This window comes from Ursus arctos, unplaced genomic scaffold (genome assembly GCF_023065955.2).
Source record: "Ursus arctos isolate Adak ecotype North America unplaced genomic scaffold, UrsArc2.0 scaffold_15, whole genome shotgun sequence".
NCBI lineage: Eukaryota > Metazoa > Chordata > Mammalia > Carnivora > Ursidae > Ursus > Ursus arctos.
This window is the reverse complement of record NW_026622819.1, coordinates 44350441-44368481: the sequence shown is the minus strand read 5'-3', so window position 1 is coordinate 44368481 and position 18041 is coordinate 44350441. Positions and strand designations below refer to the sequence as shown.

At 49.3% G+C, this 18041-nt stretch overlaps 1 protein-coding gene across 1 annotated transcript in view; it reads right to left on the bottom strand.

The window, feature by feature from the left end:
• Positions 1–315: 315 nt before the first annotated feature.
• Positions 316–18041, bottom strand: part of LARP1 (La ribonucleoprotein 1, translational regulator) — a 56138-nt gene continuing 38412 nt past the window's right edge. Inside the window, 11 exon segments of the mRNA XM_026510839.4 lie at positions 316–4048; positions 5555–5682; positions 5879–5988; positions 8767–8911; positions 11384–11535; positions 12391–12497; positions 12940–13145; positions 13267–13390; positions 14154–14546; positions 16334–16503; positions 16626–16800. Coding sequence (XP_026366624.1) covers positions 3839–4048; positions 5555–5682; positions 5879–5988; positions 8767–8911; positions 11384–11535; positions 12391–12497; positions 12940–13145; positions 13267–13390; positions 14154–14546; positions 16334–16503; positions 16626–16800 — 1920 coding nt within the window. The 3' untranslated portion in view covers positions 316–3838.

Genomic DNA, 18041 nt, shown 5'->3' with positions numbered 1-18041 from the left:
GTGGGCAGAAACCCCGGAGCCACTGGGCCGGCAGCTTTCTGCTCTGAGGCACCAGCCATCGCTGCCGTGTCTCACCTAAGACACAAGGCGGATGTGAATTCGAGGCTGGCACCAGCTCTCAAAACCACTGAGGAAGTCACCTGGCTGCATTCATCGGCAGCCTCAGGAGTCTGTTCCTCCACTCACAAGCGCAGTGGCAGAGCCCTGAAAGCTTTCATGTGCACATTCGGAGTGCAGGCTTCCCCTGGACCTGAAGGAACCCTAACCAGGCTCCATCCGTCAAGAGCTGTACCCCAGATGGGAGACCAGCCAGTATTTTGCCTTTTCAAGTTTTTATTTTTATACATTTTTTTTGTATTAAAAAGAAAAGCATAATTACCACAAATTACAAAGGACTAAAGCAGGACTAGAATAATGAATGAATCACTTCAGCCTGGAAAGCAGATACTCTCAATAATATTAATGTTATAATACAAGCTCATTCAAGTATTTTACATTTTTTTTGTCCTTTTAAATGTGATATCCTAGCACATGGTAAAGATAACGTACTATGAGCATAAGGTGGAACCTTCTCCGCAAAGCCAGATGACAAGTTTTCCTCTCCAGTGAGAAACGGGCTATAAGTTCTGATCTTCTCTGCCTCTGCCATCAACATGGCTGAAGGAGAGGGTGGGGGCTGGGGCAAATCCAGGGACCCTTCCACACAGGACATACTTCCGGTCCCACTCACAAGGGCACCAGATGATCCAGACCGCTGTACCCAGGCTTTTTGGCAAAAAAACCCAAAACCAAAAACCAAAAACAAAACCCACCCCCACCCACCCTTGTCCCTCGTCTGGTCATCTTCCTTGCCCCTCCTCCCCATTTCCAGGGCCTTCTGAGCAGCTTACTTTCTTTTGTAAAATCAATCATCAGGAAAAGGGGGGAAAAAAAGAGCTACAATGGAAACAAAAACGTAACAACTTTGACATGGGGGCTCAGCACCTGGACCTGAGCCCCGGGGGTCCAGGCTGGGGCAGGGCCAGGCACCCACTCTCTACCGGTAGTGCATTTGCTCCCAGGTTCAGAGGAGGGCGAGAGAAACCTGCCCCTTAGCAGGGCTGAGGCACACAGACCTGTGATGTTTGATGCCCAGAGGTCGTATTGGCGCGGACCCATCGCGGAAGGGTACAGGATGAGCAGAAGGGTTTGGGCAGGCTGCTGCTTTGTGTCGCGGGTCTTGGACCCCCACAGGAGGGTGGTGGGTGTGAAGCGGTGAGCCCCGGTGGCTCTGGCCGCTCCTGGCATGCCTGTCACAGATACGTCGGTCCTAAATTCAAGTGTCTTCAGAAAGTGAAGATGTAAACTACTCTTTGCAACATTAACTCCTAACATGTTACAAAAAAAGAAAGAAAAAATAGCCCCCTCCCCCCATCCTCAGCCTGCGTTGAGATGAAATCCTCACCTCCCCACCCCAAAGGGGCTTCCTCTCTCTGGGGTGTCTGTGGGAGGATCAGGGAGGGGATGGCGGCCCCCCGGCCTGGGAGTAAACTCTAGGTAAGAAAAGCCTTTCTGCACACCCCAAGGCTTCCTTGTGCCCCCAAACCCAGCAGAGGACAAACACTGAGGTTCTATGGTGCTGGATACAGTACAGGGCTGAGCGACCCAAAGGAAAGAAAGGGGCTAAAAAGGGAAGGAAGGGGGGTGCAGGAGTCCAGTGCCTGGTACAAAGTGGGGCAGGCACCAGACAGCAGGGAAAGGCTTCAGATCCTACTTTTAGAGCAGAGACCAGACACTCATGCTTGACTTTTGAGATAACCGGTTCACAGGAACTGAGGTGGGCTTCCCACATACTAACCACTGGGAGGGCAGAGATGGGGAAGGGCACAGGCCGAAAGCAATGAGGTGCCCATGACAGAAGGCAAGCCCTTGCCAGCCTGGGATACGGCCTCCTACTCCCGATCTTTGGGCCCAATGGAGGAAACAGTTAAAAAGAGGGCCAAGGAAGTGTCAGCGATGCAGCAACACTACCACCAACTTCTCTGTGCTGCCCGGTCCTCACTGGGGGTGAATGTGTCGTCACACCCGCACTCGACACACAGCTCAATCTGCGTGGGCCAGTCCTTTGTCACCCTCCCTAGCTTCGGATGCCAGCAGACTCCAGCCATTCCATTATCACTCAGAGCCCAACACAAGCAGTCAGTGGCTGGAGAAGAGAAGTCAGGTATACTCTATGTCCACATATACCTTCCTGCCGCGGGGCTTCTCCAACTGGCAGGATTCCCCCCAGCCCCCAAATCCTCCTCATCCTCTTTCCCAGGCAGGGTCCATTGGAGGGTGGACAGAGATGGCTTGCAGAGGGGGGGATGCAAGATGGGGAGACCCCACCAGACCCGAGGGAGAAGAATGGCATCCTTCTCCACCTGTTATGAGACAACGCCTCCTTGCGGTCTCAGATCTTTCAGGGCAACACATTTCCAAGCCTCAGCTGCCAGGTGTTCACCTTTCCCCTTTGAGGTAGGGGAGACGGTCAAGCTGAGACCAAGTGTATCCCAGATCCAGGCCAATGCTCTTCTTCAACAGTTTGAAGCCAACTTGGCCTTGGGGTTCCCAGGGTAGGATGAAGGGTGTCACGGCAGGCCGGGGCCTGCCATGAAGCAACAGCAAGCAGAGCGAGGACACGACAGTGGCAGCAGTATACAGACACAGGACGTCAGCTTCAAACGATGCAACAGCAGGGGTAGTTCGGGCACGGCTCTGATTTGAGCCGCCCCCAACTCTCTTGCCTACAGGCAGGAGGCACTGTACATGCAACTCAGTCCAGAGAAAGATTCTAGCCAATCCAGCCCAGGCACATCCAGAGAAGGTGTGAGCTCTTCGAGTTGACTCCACCGAGGAAAACAGGCATTTGGGTATTTCAGATTCCCGCTCCACAATAAGGCAACTTTTAAAAAAATATTATTTCCAAGAACAAAACAAAACAAAAAACAAAATCCAAGGGTAGGGAAAGACATCACTTTCTGTGGATTAGGTGGGGGTTTTCTGATTTATTTTTTTGGTCTTTTATGGTCGATTTTGTCTTTTTTTTTTTTTTTCCATTTTTCCAAGGATGGAAAGGTCAGAGAAAAATAAAATAAATCATCTTTCAATAGTCTTTTCTGGTATGAGCAGCGTCTCTCTGGGCTGGGGAGTAAGGGGTATGGGGAGAAGGGGGTGGGGAGAGGATGAAACCTTCCCCCGCCCCCACTTCTAGATCCTTTGGTTTCCTTCTCCCAGAAGATGGCAGAAGGGCATGGTGGGGACAGCAGGGGGAGAACATGGTGATGGCAAGCCCCAGATGATCAGGGGGCTGGTGCTCGTGGGGCCCAGGGACGCTGCCAGAGCCTTCCATGGGACAGTGCTGGGCAATGGGGCCCACAGGGCCTTCTTGTGGGCTGCATAGTTGGCTTGAGGGGGAGCAGGAGGAGGCTGTGGGTGGGAACCAGGGTTGCGGCCTACCAGCCGCGGGCAGGGCTACAGAGTGATTTTGGTAATCCAGACGAACTATCAATAATTTAAAACTTGATATATATATATATATATATATAAAAAAAATCTCCCCCCTTTCCCTCCCCCCTTAGAAGAAGCTAGGATGTGAAGAAGAGTCATGGAGAGAGGAGGGGGAAGGGGGTGTGTGGAGGCTCCTGCCCAGGGGTACCTCTGATAGCCCAAATGGTGTACGCATTGCTACTCAGCACGAAGGCCCATTCTAATGACTCTAGGCCTGTCCCTTCTCTGTCCCCTCTCCTGGGACTGGGCACCCCCATGGACTCTTGCCCACCCCCCATCCCCCCCCAAACCCCAGGGCTAAACGGGCTTTTCACTTTCCCAAAGTCTGTGTGTCCGAGTGCTGGCTTGTCCATTTGGCATCTTCCCGGACGGGCTGGCCAGTGGGTGGTGTGGGGGGTTGGCTGATCACGGTGGTGGGCCTGCTGGAAGACTGGGAGGGGCACCGCTTCCTGCCCTCACTGCCGCCACCTCCTGCCGCCACTGGGTGTCGCTTGTGGTTGCCCTCCTCACCCATGGGGGGCTGTAAGAGAGGAGGGAGTCACAGGTGATTAGGGGCCACTTCCTACCTCCAAATGTACATAATAGGTATAACCTTAAAAACTACCTACCAGTTTTATGAAGCACGTCTCCGTGCCAAGATGCCAAGCCCCATGCTGTTTTCTGCACATTCACTCATGGGGTCTACACCACCCTTTGATGGAGATATGACCATCCCAAAAGTAAAGCACAAAACAATAATTTGCCCAGGATCCCATAGCTTACAACTGGTGAAGGCAAAATGGGGACTAGACCCCTCTACCTCTGAAGCCCAGACCTTCGCCCACATAAGCTTCTGCCCCCCCCTTCCGAGACGGGCCTGCCGCTCTAACGACGATGCACGGAATGGGACATGCAGTACACTGAGACGCCTCAGCGCAGAAGGCCCAGACGCTCCCGGGGATGGCCTCAACTCCTTCCAGGCTCCAGAGAGGACACTGACCGGAGAGTCAGACCACGATCCAGTGTGGCCTCACGGCTACCAAAGGTCCGGTGACCTCGAGGACATTTCCTTCCATTCCCAGGAGCCAAAGCTCAGCCCTGCTTGTTCCACCTCTCTCTGCACGTGCGCCGCCCTCCAAAGCCCCAAGCGAGGAGGTGTTAAGGATGGAAGACAACAGATTCATCTTTATACTGGGAGGACTCAGTGGTACTGACACCCTCTCACTGGGCAGCCACGGGCTTCCATTTACCCACTGGCACAGCAATAGCAACAATAAACCCTGCCTCCTTCGCCACATTATGAAGGTTAAAGGAGGTCGATATAAAGTGCCTAGCACAGTGTCTGGTACACAGTCATCACTCAATCAATGGCAATTTTTCAATACATCTGAGGACTATTATTGCTATTTACTTATATTTGTCTTTTTGCTGAAAGGCTTCAAGGGAATAGGATGACTAGCACAGCTCTACTACATTCTAAACTCTCTGAATGAAAGTCTCACTCATCTCTGGAGTCCCTGCAGCACTCATAACACAGAGACATCCATCACTCTACCGCTTCCCTGGATATGCCCAGCAGCAATAACCCTGACCCACCACTGGATGTCACCATTGAGTCACCGCTCCAAGAAGACTGGGGTGGTGGCGGCATGGTAGGGTGTTAAACGTAATTTCTAAACTTCGATGGTTGGAACTGGTCTCAACAAGAAAAAACAAGGACATTTACTTGGGTACTCATCCCACTCAACTAGTAATGGCTGACTAGGCTCACCAGCAAGGAGGAGTATGAGGTAAAAGGGAGAGAGCATTATGATATTCAGCTACAGGGCCATGGGAGGGAGGGAGGTACAACCATACAACCCCCTCCAATGAGCTGTCAGTGTCCACTTCTCACCCTCTATGTTACAGGCAAAGACACTAAGGACCCAATGAGGGGAAAGAGTCCCTAGGCTAGTGGCACAGCTGGGACCATAATCCAGGTATCCTGATCTCTGGTCCAGTTTTCTTTCCAGGACAGGAGTGAGAAAGATGAGAGACTTCCACTCACATCCACTCGGAAGTCTTCGAGACGTCGGAATTTGCCGAGGTATTCTTGAAGTTTGGGGTCAATGTCCAAATTTTTGGCTTTGGAATATTTCAAGAAGGCCCAGAACTTCTCCAGTCCATAGAGTTGGCCTACAGGAAAGAGGAGGCAGATGTAGAGAGAAGGTCAGAGAGAAGCTGGGCTGGTGATGAGCTGAGTATAAAGAGGCTCGGGAGCAGGAGGTGGGATGGGACTGATACACAGGCAGACCCGGGCTGACCCAGGGAGGGAGAAGGGAAAGAAGGCCTGGATGACCAGGCCTTGCAGAGCTCCAACTCCGGCTCTCACCAGCTTCATAGTCCTTCACTGTTTCCTCCTGAAAATCCTTGAAGATGTCCAGCCGGAACTTCTTTTCCAGGCCATAACTGTAGTATCGAAAAAGGCACTCCAAACCGTATCTGTAGAACACAAGCCAGTGAAACTGGGACATGGTTTCTTTGCTTGTAAAACAGGGAAATGCACCTGCATCATAAATGAACTTAGAGACCGTTTTAAGCACATGGATTATCAAGAAAATGGTAACTAATCTTTAAGAAGGCTAACATTTAATGTTAGTCTAAGTGGGCTCTAGCAGTTTATGGTTTGCCAGGGGTTAGCAAACTCTAGCCAAACAACGGCCCCCTGCCCACACTTATTTGTTCATGAAACGTCACTAGCTGCTTTGTGCTAGAAGAGCAGAGCTGAGGAGCCGTGTCGTAAACCCCCCATGTCCTGCCAAGCCTACAATATTTCTCACCTATCCCTTTAGAGAAAGTTTGCCAATCCTTGGGATGAGCTCTCTATAAAGTCATGAGACTATGTCAATTGGTAGGTTTGCTTATCTGACTTCAGAAATTTTACTTCTGGGGTACCTGGGTGGCGCAGTCAGTTAAGCATCTGCCTTTGGCTCAGGTCATGATCTCAGGGTCCTGGGATCAAGCCCTGTGTCAGGCTCCCTGCTCAGTGGGGAGTCTGCTTCTCCCTCCCTCTCTGCCCTTCCCCCTCCACTTGGGCTTGCTCTCTCTCTTATGCTGTCTCTCTCTAATAAATTTTTTAAAAATCTTGAAAGAAAGAAAGAAAGAAATTTTACTTCTAGGAACATATGCCAGGGAAATGGCCAAAAAAAACATTTTTGTATTTTACAGATGTACAAAACTGTTCATAACAACATTATTAAACAAAATTTAAATGTCTTAGAGAAGCAGTTAAGAAAAATCATGGTGAATCTATACAACGGAATATAAGCTATTAGGAATTATAATGTAGGGATGGGGCGCCTGGGTGGCATAGCGGTTAAGCGTCTGCCTTCGGCTCAGGGCGTGATCCCGGCGATCTGGGATCGAGCCCCACATCAGGCTCTTCTGGTATGAGCCTGCTTCTTCCTCTCCCACTCCCCCTGCTTGTGTTCCCTCTCTCGCTGGCTGTCTCTATCTCTGTCAAATAAATAAATAAAATCTTAAAAAAAAAAAAAAAGGAATTATAATGTAGGGGCACCCGGGTGCCGCAGCTGCTTGAGTGTCCGACTTTTGGTTTCAGCTCAGGTGGTGATCTTAGGGTTGTGGGATCAAGCCCTGTGTTGGGCTCCATGCTCAGCACAGAGTCTGCTTGGGAGTTTCTCTCTCCCTCTCCCTCTGCTCCTCCCCACGTTGAGCTCGCCTCCCCACATGTGGTCGAGCTCGCTCACTAGCGCGCTCTCTCTCAAATCATTCAAAAAAATTATAATGTAAATATACACTGAAGGATACTGAAAGATGCTTATGATAGATTATCAAGTGGAAAAGACATGTTTCAAATGTTATGTGAGAATGAGCCCATTTTATAAATAAATATGTAACTTTCCCATCTACACATACATGCAAAGTCTGGAAGGGCACATACTTAAAAATATTAACACTGGCTATCTCTGGGAGTTGGGATTTTCAAATGATCTTATCTATATTTTCTAAACTTTCAGCAAAAAGCATGTAAGAATTTCTGTAAGAAAGCAAAAAAAGTTAAATATTTTAACAACACGGAAAAATGCTCATGCGTATAAATGATAACTAAGACACCCACAGGCATTCGTGTGGTGATCTAAATGCAGCAACTACGGCAGGACATTCACACTGGTTACCTCTGCATTGAAGGGTGTCTCCCCAGCCTCTTTAAATATTTCTGTACTTTTCAAATTGCTTACAAAGAGAAACTTTTACTTGGGGGGGGGGGTAAGAAAAGTGTCTTTTAAAGATATTTGGGTTTTTTTTTTTTTAAGGTTTTATTTATTTATTTGACAGAGAGAAAGCACATGAGTAGGGGGAGTGGCAGGCAGAGGGAGAGGGAGAAGCAGGCTCTCCACGGAGCAGGGAGCCCGATATGGGGCTCGATCCCAGGACTCTGGGATCACAACCCGAGACAAAGGCAGATGCTTAACCGACTGAGCCACCCAGGCACCCCAGGTATTTGTTTTTTAATAGCAAAATATTGGAAACAACCAAAATATCTATTATCAGGAGACTGGAAAAATAAGCTGTGGTGCGTCCACACAGTGTAAGCCTGTAGAGGCTATAAAAAGGAACAAGAACGTTCTTTACGTATGGATATGGAATGATCTCTAAAACACAGTATGAGGGACGCCAGGGTGGGTCAGTTGGTTAAATGACTGCCTTCAGCTCAGGTCATGATCTCAGGGTCCTGGGATCAAGCCCCACGTGCTCAGCTGGAAGCCTGTTTCTCCCTCTGCCTCCCACTCCCCCTGCCTGTGCTCGCTCTTTCTGACAAATAAATAAATAAAAACTTAAAAAATAAAATACAGTATTAACAAGGTACAAAATAATATCTATTAGAGGCTATCCTCTGTGTAAACAACAGGGCCCTGGTGCGAGACTACAGGGATCTCCTTCCTTACACAAGCAAAGTATTTTTAGGAAAGCCCTCAGGTTTCTGACCATGCTCGCTGTCTGTGGGGAAAGGAACTGCAGGCAGGGGGATAGGGATGAGGGGACTGCTCATGATATAACCTTTGACCTCTTTGCATTTTGAACCATGTGAACATTATTACTCATTCGAAAATCATCATCTTTTTATAAAGTATATCTGGGATACACACAAGAGATTTTTGATTACAGTTCTGGAGGCAGACCCACCAGGGACCCCTCACACCCCCTGCCAGCACCAGCCAGACCCCAACCCCCTACCCCACACCCACACGTCCTGCTCACCTGTAGCCTTCTTTGGCATCCTCCAGAGCCAGCTGCTTAAACTCCTCATACATCTTCTTGTTGAAGTGATCTCGGAGGAAGAAGGACCAGAAGCGGAAGAGAGTGTTCATCTCCTGAGACTGGCCAATGCCCAAGCGTTTCCGCTCTGATGGGGGAAGAAGGAAAGACGTGTCAGGGTCACACTGCCTGTGATCCAGGGGACAAATGTTCTTGGGCTCAAGGACCGCAGTCCTTTCTCCTGTCTCCCCACCCCATCCAATTCCCTTGCTCATCCCACGTCCTTTCCGTCTGTGAAGAGACGGTTACTGAGCACCATCCTGCGTCAGGCCCTGCTGCTGGGCGCTGGACCTGACCTCATCAGAAGCGGGGGCATCAGCTTTTAATCCAGGTCATGTGGTCTAGCTGGTCACCTCAAATGCTACTGCTCTCAAACGTAGTCAGAACAAGGAAAAGCATGAACAAATAATTTGGCAACCCAACAACTTATATTCATTATTCATTAAAAATCATTATTTTGGGAGTCCTACAATATTAACAATTACAAAATGGTAACATTAAAAATATACAACACCAAAGCAAAAACAAGAAAACAAGAGATAAATTTAGTATCATTAAAAAAACTAGGGACGCCCAGGTGGCTCAATTGGTTAATCGTCTGCTTTCAGCTCAGGTCCTGATCCCAGGAACACAATCCCAGGGTCCTGGGATCGAGTCCCACATTAGGCTCCTTGCTCAGCAGGGAGCCTGCTTCTCCCTCTGCCTGCCGCTCCCCCTGCTTGTGATCGTGCTCTCACTCTGACAAATAAATGAAATCTTAAAAAAAAAAACTATCAAAAAAAATAAATGAGATTTCCTTAAAAGAAAATTAAATAAAAAACTAAAAACCTAAAAACCTCTGTAGCTTCAAAGGACACTATCAACAAAGTGAAAAAACAACTCTCAGAGTGAGAAAAAGTATTTACAAATCATGAATCTGATAAGGGACTTGTACCTAGAATATATAAAGAACTCTTATAATTTAATAATGAAGACAAATAATCTAGTTAAAAAGTAGGCAAAGGATCTGAATGGACATTTCTCCAAAGATAGACAAATGGCCAATAAGCGCACACAAGAAAATGTTCAACAGAAATGGCTATGGGGGGAAATGCAAATCAAAACCAGCAGGACGTAACACTTATCGCCTCATGCCTACTAGGATGGCTATCATCAGAAAGATGGACACCAACAAGTGCCGAGAGGACGAGAGGACGCGGAGCGATCAGAAGCCTCATACTTTCTGTCAGGAACAACAAATGGTGGCCCCATTTTGGAAAACTGTCTCACAATTCCTCCAAAGGTTAAACACAAGAGTTATCACATGACCTTGCAAATAAAAAACTATGTCCACACAAAAATGGACATCTTCATAGCAGCATTATTCATCATAGACAAAAAGTGGCACTCCAAAGGTCCATGAGTGAAGGAGAGACGGACACCATGTGACATATGCTACCGGGCGGCGGAAAGGAATGAAGGACCGGTACCACGCTACAACAGAGAGGAAGTGTGAGACCGGTATGCTCAGGGAAGAAGCCAGTCACAAAGGACTGCTGATCGGATGACTGCATTTACAGGAAAAGTCCAGAACAGGCAAATCCATACAGACTGGAGATTGGGCAGGCCTGGGAGGTGCTGCGGGGGTGGAGATGGGAAGTGACCGGTAAGCAGCACAGGGTTCTTCCTGTGGTAATGAAAACGTTCTCACATCGATTCTGGGGATAGACGCACAACTCTGGAATATACTAAAAGCCAATACACCATATGCTTTAAATGGGTCGACTGTAGAGTATGTGAATTCTATCTCAACAAAGCGGTCACCACACACACACACACACACACACACACACACACACGGGAGTAAGGCAGATGAGCAGAGCACCTAGCAGCCACGTGCTAACTGAAAAGGGGTGGGGGAATTAACAACTACAAGGGAGCATCTTCACAGCCAACCCGACAGAAACCCACAGTTAAAAGACATCTCATTTTGTGATAAAAGGGAACACATGGGAGAATCTAGAGATTCTTTCCTCACACCAACTTCTAAGAGCAGGGGGTCAGCAAACTTTCTTCTATAAAAGACCAGAGTAAATATTTTAGGCTTTATAGGCTTCATATGGCCTTGGTCATAAGTTCTCTTTTTCCTTCATAACCCCTTAAAAATATGAAAACTGTTCTTAGCTCAAGGGCTGTACAAAAATAGGCAGCTAGCTGGATTTGGTCCACAGGCCATGGTTAAGCCACCCCTGTTCTAGAGAATCTATGCCGCCCCACGTACACCCTTTTATGATCAACAGTGGACCACAGTGGACAATAGCTGACTTAGCAGTCACGCCAGAAATAGATAAACTTTTGATATTTTTTTATTATCAATAGAGGAAGATCAAAGAACAGAAATGTTCTGAGTATCAGACTCTTTGAGCCTCCTTTATCCCAAAACTACCTGGCCTGAGTCTAACTCCAATCCTTCTTGCTCTAAGGTCACAGAAAGCAGAATCACCTGCGCCAGCAGCCGTTACACTCTGGACCTTAGTGGCCCCAGAGTCTAGGCCCCTCCGCCCCCGTGCTTCTTTCTTACCGTTAAGGCAGCGCCTACGATACTTGTGGTAGACGTGTTGTGTGAAGCCATTTTCCTTGAGCAGCTCATGGGAAGGATGCTGGAACTTGGGCAGAGACTGAGGGGTACAGCCATAGCTGCCAACTGCAGGTGTCCCTTCTGAGGGGCTGGAGCTAGAGGCCAGGAGATAGACAGTGTCACCAGACCCTTGGAGCAACTGGCCATCAGGTGAGAAGGGGCCCCTCTGGTCCATCAGCCAAGATCTAGCCTCTCAAAGGGCAACAAAGAGACCTAAGCACTGGGGTAGGCCAACTTACATCCTTCGGCCTGTCTTCGCGTCGACCTTTGGTGGGTTTTACAAAGCAGCCACGGAGGCTCAGAGAGTGGGAGACTAGTCCCGGGTCACGGACTGTTCTACATCCCAGAGCGGCACAATGCCCAAACCTGAGCTTATAAGCATTTATTTATCCCAAGTTCACATTTAACTTTCTTTGATGAGCTATTATGGGGTAGTTCATCCATATTTTTCTTTAAAACCATGCCTAGTCTCAGTCTGTGCCATGTTTGCAGGGAGCAGAGTATACAGGTCAGTGGCTCCCAGGTGTTGCTCTGGAACAGGAAACACTGGGGCAATTTTCCTGGTGGGGGAGGGAGGAACCTGAACCCTACCCCTAAGAAGCGGAGTCAGTAGATCTAGGGTGCGGCCCAGGAATCTGTATTTTTACTTAATGACCTGGCTGTCCTGAGGTAGGCAGCAGATATCCACCTCTGAAATCAATTCACAGATAATGTCTTTCTGAGAGAATCTGGTCCCAGGCAGTTGTGACACTACTTCTTTGGGAAAACCTTCCCAGGCCCTGGATTACCTTCTCTAGACTTCTCCACGTCTTTGGATTTAGGTAAGGGTCCCTTTCTTTAATTTACAGACCAAAGAGCTTCCTTCTTCTTGGTCCCATCAACTGCCTGGCTTTCCTGCCCACCCTGTCTTCAGCCTCATCTCTCCCCTCTCCTCTCCACCGCGCCGGCACCTGATGGAAGCCGTCCGGGGCCTGTGCTCGCGAGAATCCATCACCCAGCCAACGTGACTCTCCAGGGGCGGGTTTGAGCTGTGTCTTGTCTTTCTTTTCCGAGGCATCTGCAAAGGTCAGTCCAGAATTTGTTATTAACTCACGCAACTCTGAGGAACACGAAGCATTTGTAGGACTAAGATCACCTCATGTGTGTGTTATTCACAATTTACGTTTTCATATCTAGTCTCTCACACATGAGGTCCACAGCTCTGAGCCAGAAACTGGTATGCCTGTCTCACGGGTGAGAAATCGAGGCTTGGGAGTCCAAGGACCTACACCTGGTCAATCCTCCCCGTGCCTTATCATGGCGACATGGGGCAACCACTCCCACACCAGTCCCTTTCTCAGATGTGACCAATCGATCCTGGGGGGGCCCACCAGCCTAAGAACACAGAGCAGGCCTGGGATGTGGCAGTCTCTTGGCTTAGGCAAGGGAAAGCAGGAAAGCACTGGAAGGCGGTTAAGTCAGCCCAAGACTCTTTGCCAACCCCAGCAGGAGCGCCTCACCTTGGCATCTAGCGTCCGTCCTTCTTTCACTACTGGGTAAAACCGTGATGTCTGACTTGAGTCTTTGAGCTGCGGTGTCCGGGGAGTGCGGGGGGTCCTGGCGTTGCGGTAGTTTGGCGACTCTGGGACAGTGGTTGGTAGAGAACGGGCGATGGTGGAGGGCTCAGGAGCACCAAACAATTTGTTGGCCAGGGCATCAGTGGGGACTGCAGAGAGAGAGCAGGCCAGTGAGCAGGGGTAGGCCTGTGACTGTACCTGGGAGGCCCCCCATCAGAGGACTGTACTCTCCCACCCAGGCCAGGGTCCCAAGTGTCACCTCTCTCTCACCTTGTTGAAAGCGGGGTGGCCCAGGAGGGACCTCTTGGTTGGGATCCACGGGGGGCTCTGGGGTTAGTGTGTCAAACTGCTCCCGGCTGATCATGTTGACTTTCTTGAAGTTCTCGACTTCTTGCTGCAGATACAAGATGGGTGGGGAGACGATGTTAGTAAGAAGACTGCCCCAGCCTGTTTAGGAATCAAGACGTGCAGGAAGTTGCAGGGGGCAGCTCCCACGTCCACATACGTGGAATTCTGGTCCCCAGGCTCTCAGCTGCCCCACACCATTCCCCACCCCCAGTTACCTCGGCACAAGTGTGCTGACCCAGAAGGGCTGAGCCCCTGCCCAGCCCTCTTTGCAGCAAGACTGAGACGAGGAGCTCCCTGCAGACCCGACTCTCCTCTTGCCACTGTCTCCTCACCTCCACCAAATACCCTGCTGCTTACTGCTACACAGGCTCACCTCACAGAGCTGGTCTATAAAAACCTGTGAGTTTTGACTGCGTTCAGGCAGCAGTGATTTTTTTTAAACCTGTTTTTCCTCTATCTTCCATACTCAAAACAAGGTCCTTAAAAAACTTCCATATAGGCCTTAATTTTTAAGAAGAGAAGTAATAATCCAATCTCTCTTCTCTTCCCCACTAGCGTGGCTGACTGTCAGGACATTAAACATGGACATTCGGGTGGCACAATGATCGCGTCTCATGGTGACACAGCTTACAAAGTGTCTCTACATCTCTCCTCACTTCACGCCCCAGCAAGGTGTCAATTACTACCCCCTTCTCATACATGAGGATACCGAGACTCTGTACCCAAGGGCACACAGCGAATCAGCCTTGCTCTTTCCTACATGTTACCGACACCCCAGGCTTCACCCCGCTGCTATGTCCAAGCCTCACCTTGATCTGAGAATACTCAGGTTCGAACTTCTCAGTCCACAGGTCCTGCTCGTAGTAGAAGAGCCCATCGTTAATGACCTTGGCCAGCTCAGCGCTCATCTTGGCACGCGAGGTGTGGTTGCCTGTGCGGTCCCCCCCAGGGTGCCGACGCATATAAGGTGGTGTCTGGGTGACAATGAGGATCTTGTTCACATCCCGGTCATCAATCTCATAGTCAGAGTCCTCATCAGACCAGGCGGTGAAGGTGTTCTTCCGCCCATCCATCTGCTCCAGCTCCTCGTCAAACAGGAAATCTAGCTCCTCTTGCTCGTCCTGCTCCTTGGACAGCAGCTGCTGAGAGGGCAGCTGCTGAGGCAGAGAGGTCGCGTGGAGGAACCTGGGCTCCTCTGACTTCTAAAATGGGGCAGATCAAGGGGGGGGGCAGATCACCAGAGGGTCCTTGGATCAGCCTCTGTAGCTGTCAGTCGAGAGAGAGGCCCTGGCCATGCCAGCAAGCCGCAGCTGCCAGCCTTGCAGCCAGTCCCCCATGACTCTAGGTTTCCTCTCTCCCAGCTCACATCAGTCATTCGCAAACAATGAGGTGGTAAGGCCCCGCAGCCCCGTGCTCTCATTTACCTAGCCTGCGAATGGGCACACAGCGTAAGTTCTACAGGCTGATCTATCCATTCCATCTATCCCAAATCTCTCCAAGAAAATGGAAGCTTCATCAGGCAGGGGCCATGGCTGCCTTGCTTTCCATCATATCCTCGGTACCTAGACTGGGACCGAGCAATAGCAGATGTTCAACTGTTTGATGAGTGAGCAAGAACCCACTGAACGTAAGGCAGCTCACAGCTTGGGGGGAGAAAAGTCAAACAACGAGCCAGCCAAATGCAATGTGGTATTGGTAAAGATTATAAATAGAATTTGTGGACTACACAGGGAGAGGCACTTAACCAACTAGAGGTGGGAGTGGGGACAGTCAGGGAAGGCTTCCTGGGAGACGTAATTACTGAAGAAGGACGAGCATAAGTAAGCCAGATGAAGGCAGGGACAAAGAGTGTACGAGGCAGAAAGAACAGCATGTTCAGAGGCAAGAGAAAACAGGGTGCTCTTGGCAAAAAGAAAGTATTTCAGAGTGTTGCTAGGATGAATTTATCTGAGACTCTGGGGCAGAAGTATTTGTCCACCTCCCAATTTATATAGAAAAAGTCAATTCCCTGCTACGCAAAAAGCTTCCCATATAAACTCCAAACCTACTCTCTTTTAAGTTCAAGATAGGCCAGGTAGGAGCAGGGCTCTAATTCTGGAATGGCGGCCAAGCCTGCCTGCCTTTCCAAACCTTCAGTCTGTAAGCCTGGACCTCATAAAGTCCTTCTCCACTGTTTTCCTCAGGACTCTGGTCTGATCCCTTGACACTCTGTGAAGGACCACGGCCAGAAGAGATAGGGAAGTCGGGGTATGAACAAGAGGGAGGCAGTCACAGTGGCACAGTGGAAAAGGGGACATAGAATTTCAGAGACCCAAAGTCGAAGGTGATCTACGAGGCCTCCTCACAAGCCCCAGACCAAAAAGATCTCCCAAGAGGGGGTGGGGATGAGGCAGATGGAGCACACATCCGCTCCTGGAAAGGGCGCACTAGTTTTAGTTTGAAATGGAAACACTTCTCGAAGAGTGGTCTCAATGTGTACTATTGGCATATTGTTTTACAATTTTTAGAGCAGTCTAAGCCCTTCTTTCTTTCATCTGAAGATGGGAACACTGAAGACTTGAGATAGTAAACAAGCTTCCCAAGGTCAACAGCCATCAGTGATAGGAGACCTGTGTTCTCATCTAGACTAACTCTACATCCAGGCCGTGTGTCTGCTCCCTTTCCCTATGCTCTTCACAGGGCCCAAGCGGCTTACACAGGAGCAATGAAGACACACGCAAGCACTACGGCAGCCCCAGCAATTTCGATGGGGCAAGCCAGAGTCAACCACCAAGAAACCTGGAAACTGCTGCCAGGGGTAGGATTCTCTCCTGTGAAAAATGCCACTCAGTTACTCACAGAGCAGGAGCTGTCCTGAGAGGTGATCCTCACTGGAAAAGGACATGGGCCCACCAGCTTTCCCGTAGTCACTGCTGACCTTGGCTCGCATCACAACGCAGAGCCAGCCGGCCTGCCGGCTTAGCCCCTCTGGGCCCTGGGCCCCACCCACCTTGGGCCGTGCTGGGGACGGCCGCGGCCTCTTCTTCACTTCAATCCAGTTCTCAGAATCCAGGTCAGGCAGGCTGGCAGACAGGCCCTTGGGCAGCGTCTTCAGGTTGCTGACCTCCTCTGTTTTGGTTGGCACTGGGGTGACTGCACGGGGAGAACCAGGCGCTGACTCTGAAGGGTGGAAAGGTGAGGTCCTCAACCTTCCAGTCCTCCTTCTGATGCCAGCTCTTAGAAGGACTGCTGGCTGGAGGACAAGGACAACAGGAAGGTGCCTACACGCCAGCAGTACCTACCTGTCTCCTTCTGGTAATGCTGGCGGGGCACAAACTCGGGGCAGTTGAGAAGCTGGGAGAAATCGGTCTGGGAATAATCCACTATTGGGGGACCAGGAAGAGGCCATTTCTCCGGCTCCTCCCTCCTGCGGACTTTCTCATCAACAATCTCCACCACCTTGCTGTCCTTTAGGGCCTGCAGGGGAGAAGCAAGGAGATGATGCAGAGAGAAGACTCGGACAGAATGAGGTCTTGGAGGCTGGCAGATGGATGACTGGGCCCCACGAGCTCAGGTAAGAGTCTGGTACTGGCAGAGGTGCAAGAAAACTGGCACCATCTTCCAAAACTGGCGGACCAACAAGATATTCAAACTTGTAGGAGGGGACCAACATGAAAAATACACCTGCCCTGTGACCTTGCCATTCTACATGCAGGAGTGTGCCCCCAGAGAAACAGGGCCATACACAGATTACATTATGTGTAAGATTCGGATAAAAAGCCATTCACAGCAACACTGTCTGCAATATGGGAAAAACTGCAAAGTACCCAACTTGCCACCACATAGATAATTTAAAATAAATGATGGCACATCCATTCAGTGGTATAAATAGGTTCACATGTGCTGAGGTGGAAAGAGCCATAAAAAAGCAGGTTCTAGGTCAATGTGTCTAAGATGCCACTGGTGTTTGAATTTTTAAATAAAACATACAAACTACATACACATTTTTATAGGATTCACAGGTAAACTACTATGGGTGTTTATCTCTAGAAAAAAGGGTGAAGAGTGGAGAAGGGAGGACAGCTGTCTTTAAATCTTTTTAGTGGAAATGGGAAACATTTCAACAGCGCAACACATGACAACACACACTGTTGGTGAGACCGGGGCAAGAGGCCCTCTGCTATACTGCTGGCGGAAGTGCAAAGGCACAGGCCCCGGAGACAGGGAACCCAGCGATTTGCCCTGTAGTGCAGCCTCCTCACTTCTTGCAATCTACACCAAAGATATGCTGGCAAAAATATGGGAAGCTATATACACAACTCTAAGCAGGAACGAAGAGCACCTTTCTCTAACGTGCTATTATGCAGTCAGCTCCCAGATGTATTAAGGGAGAACGAAAGAACAGGTGAAGAAATGCATGCATTACATGTTGCCATCTAACTAACACAGGGGAAAGATACAAATACACTGAGAGGCATTTGCTTATTTTTTTAATGGAAGGATTCAAAACAAGTTGGTGATAGGGGAATAAAAGGAGAAAGGCGGAAGTGAGAGAATTTTAAGTTGGACTTGTGGGAATATACCACGTTGACTTAAGAACCATGTAAATGTTTTACCGAAATGCAAAACAAATTAGAAATCAGAGGGGAAAAAGTAATCCCTAAAACGTGAGAGCAAAATGAAACTAATAAAACTAATATACGTCAAATTAAAGACAT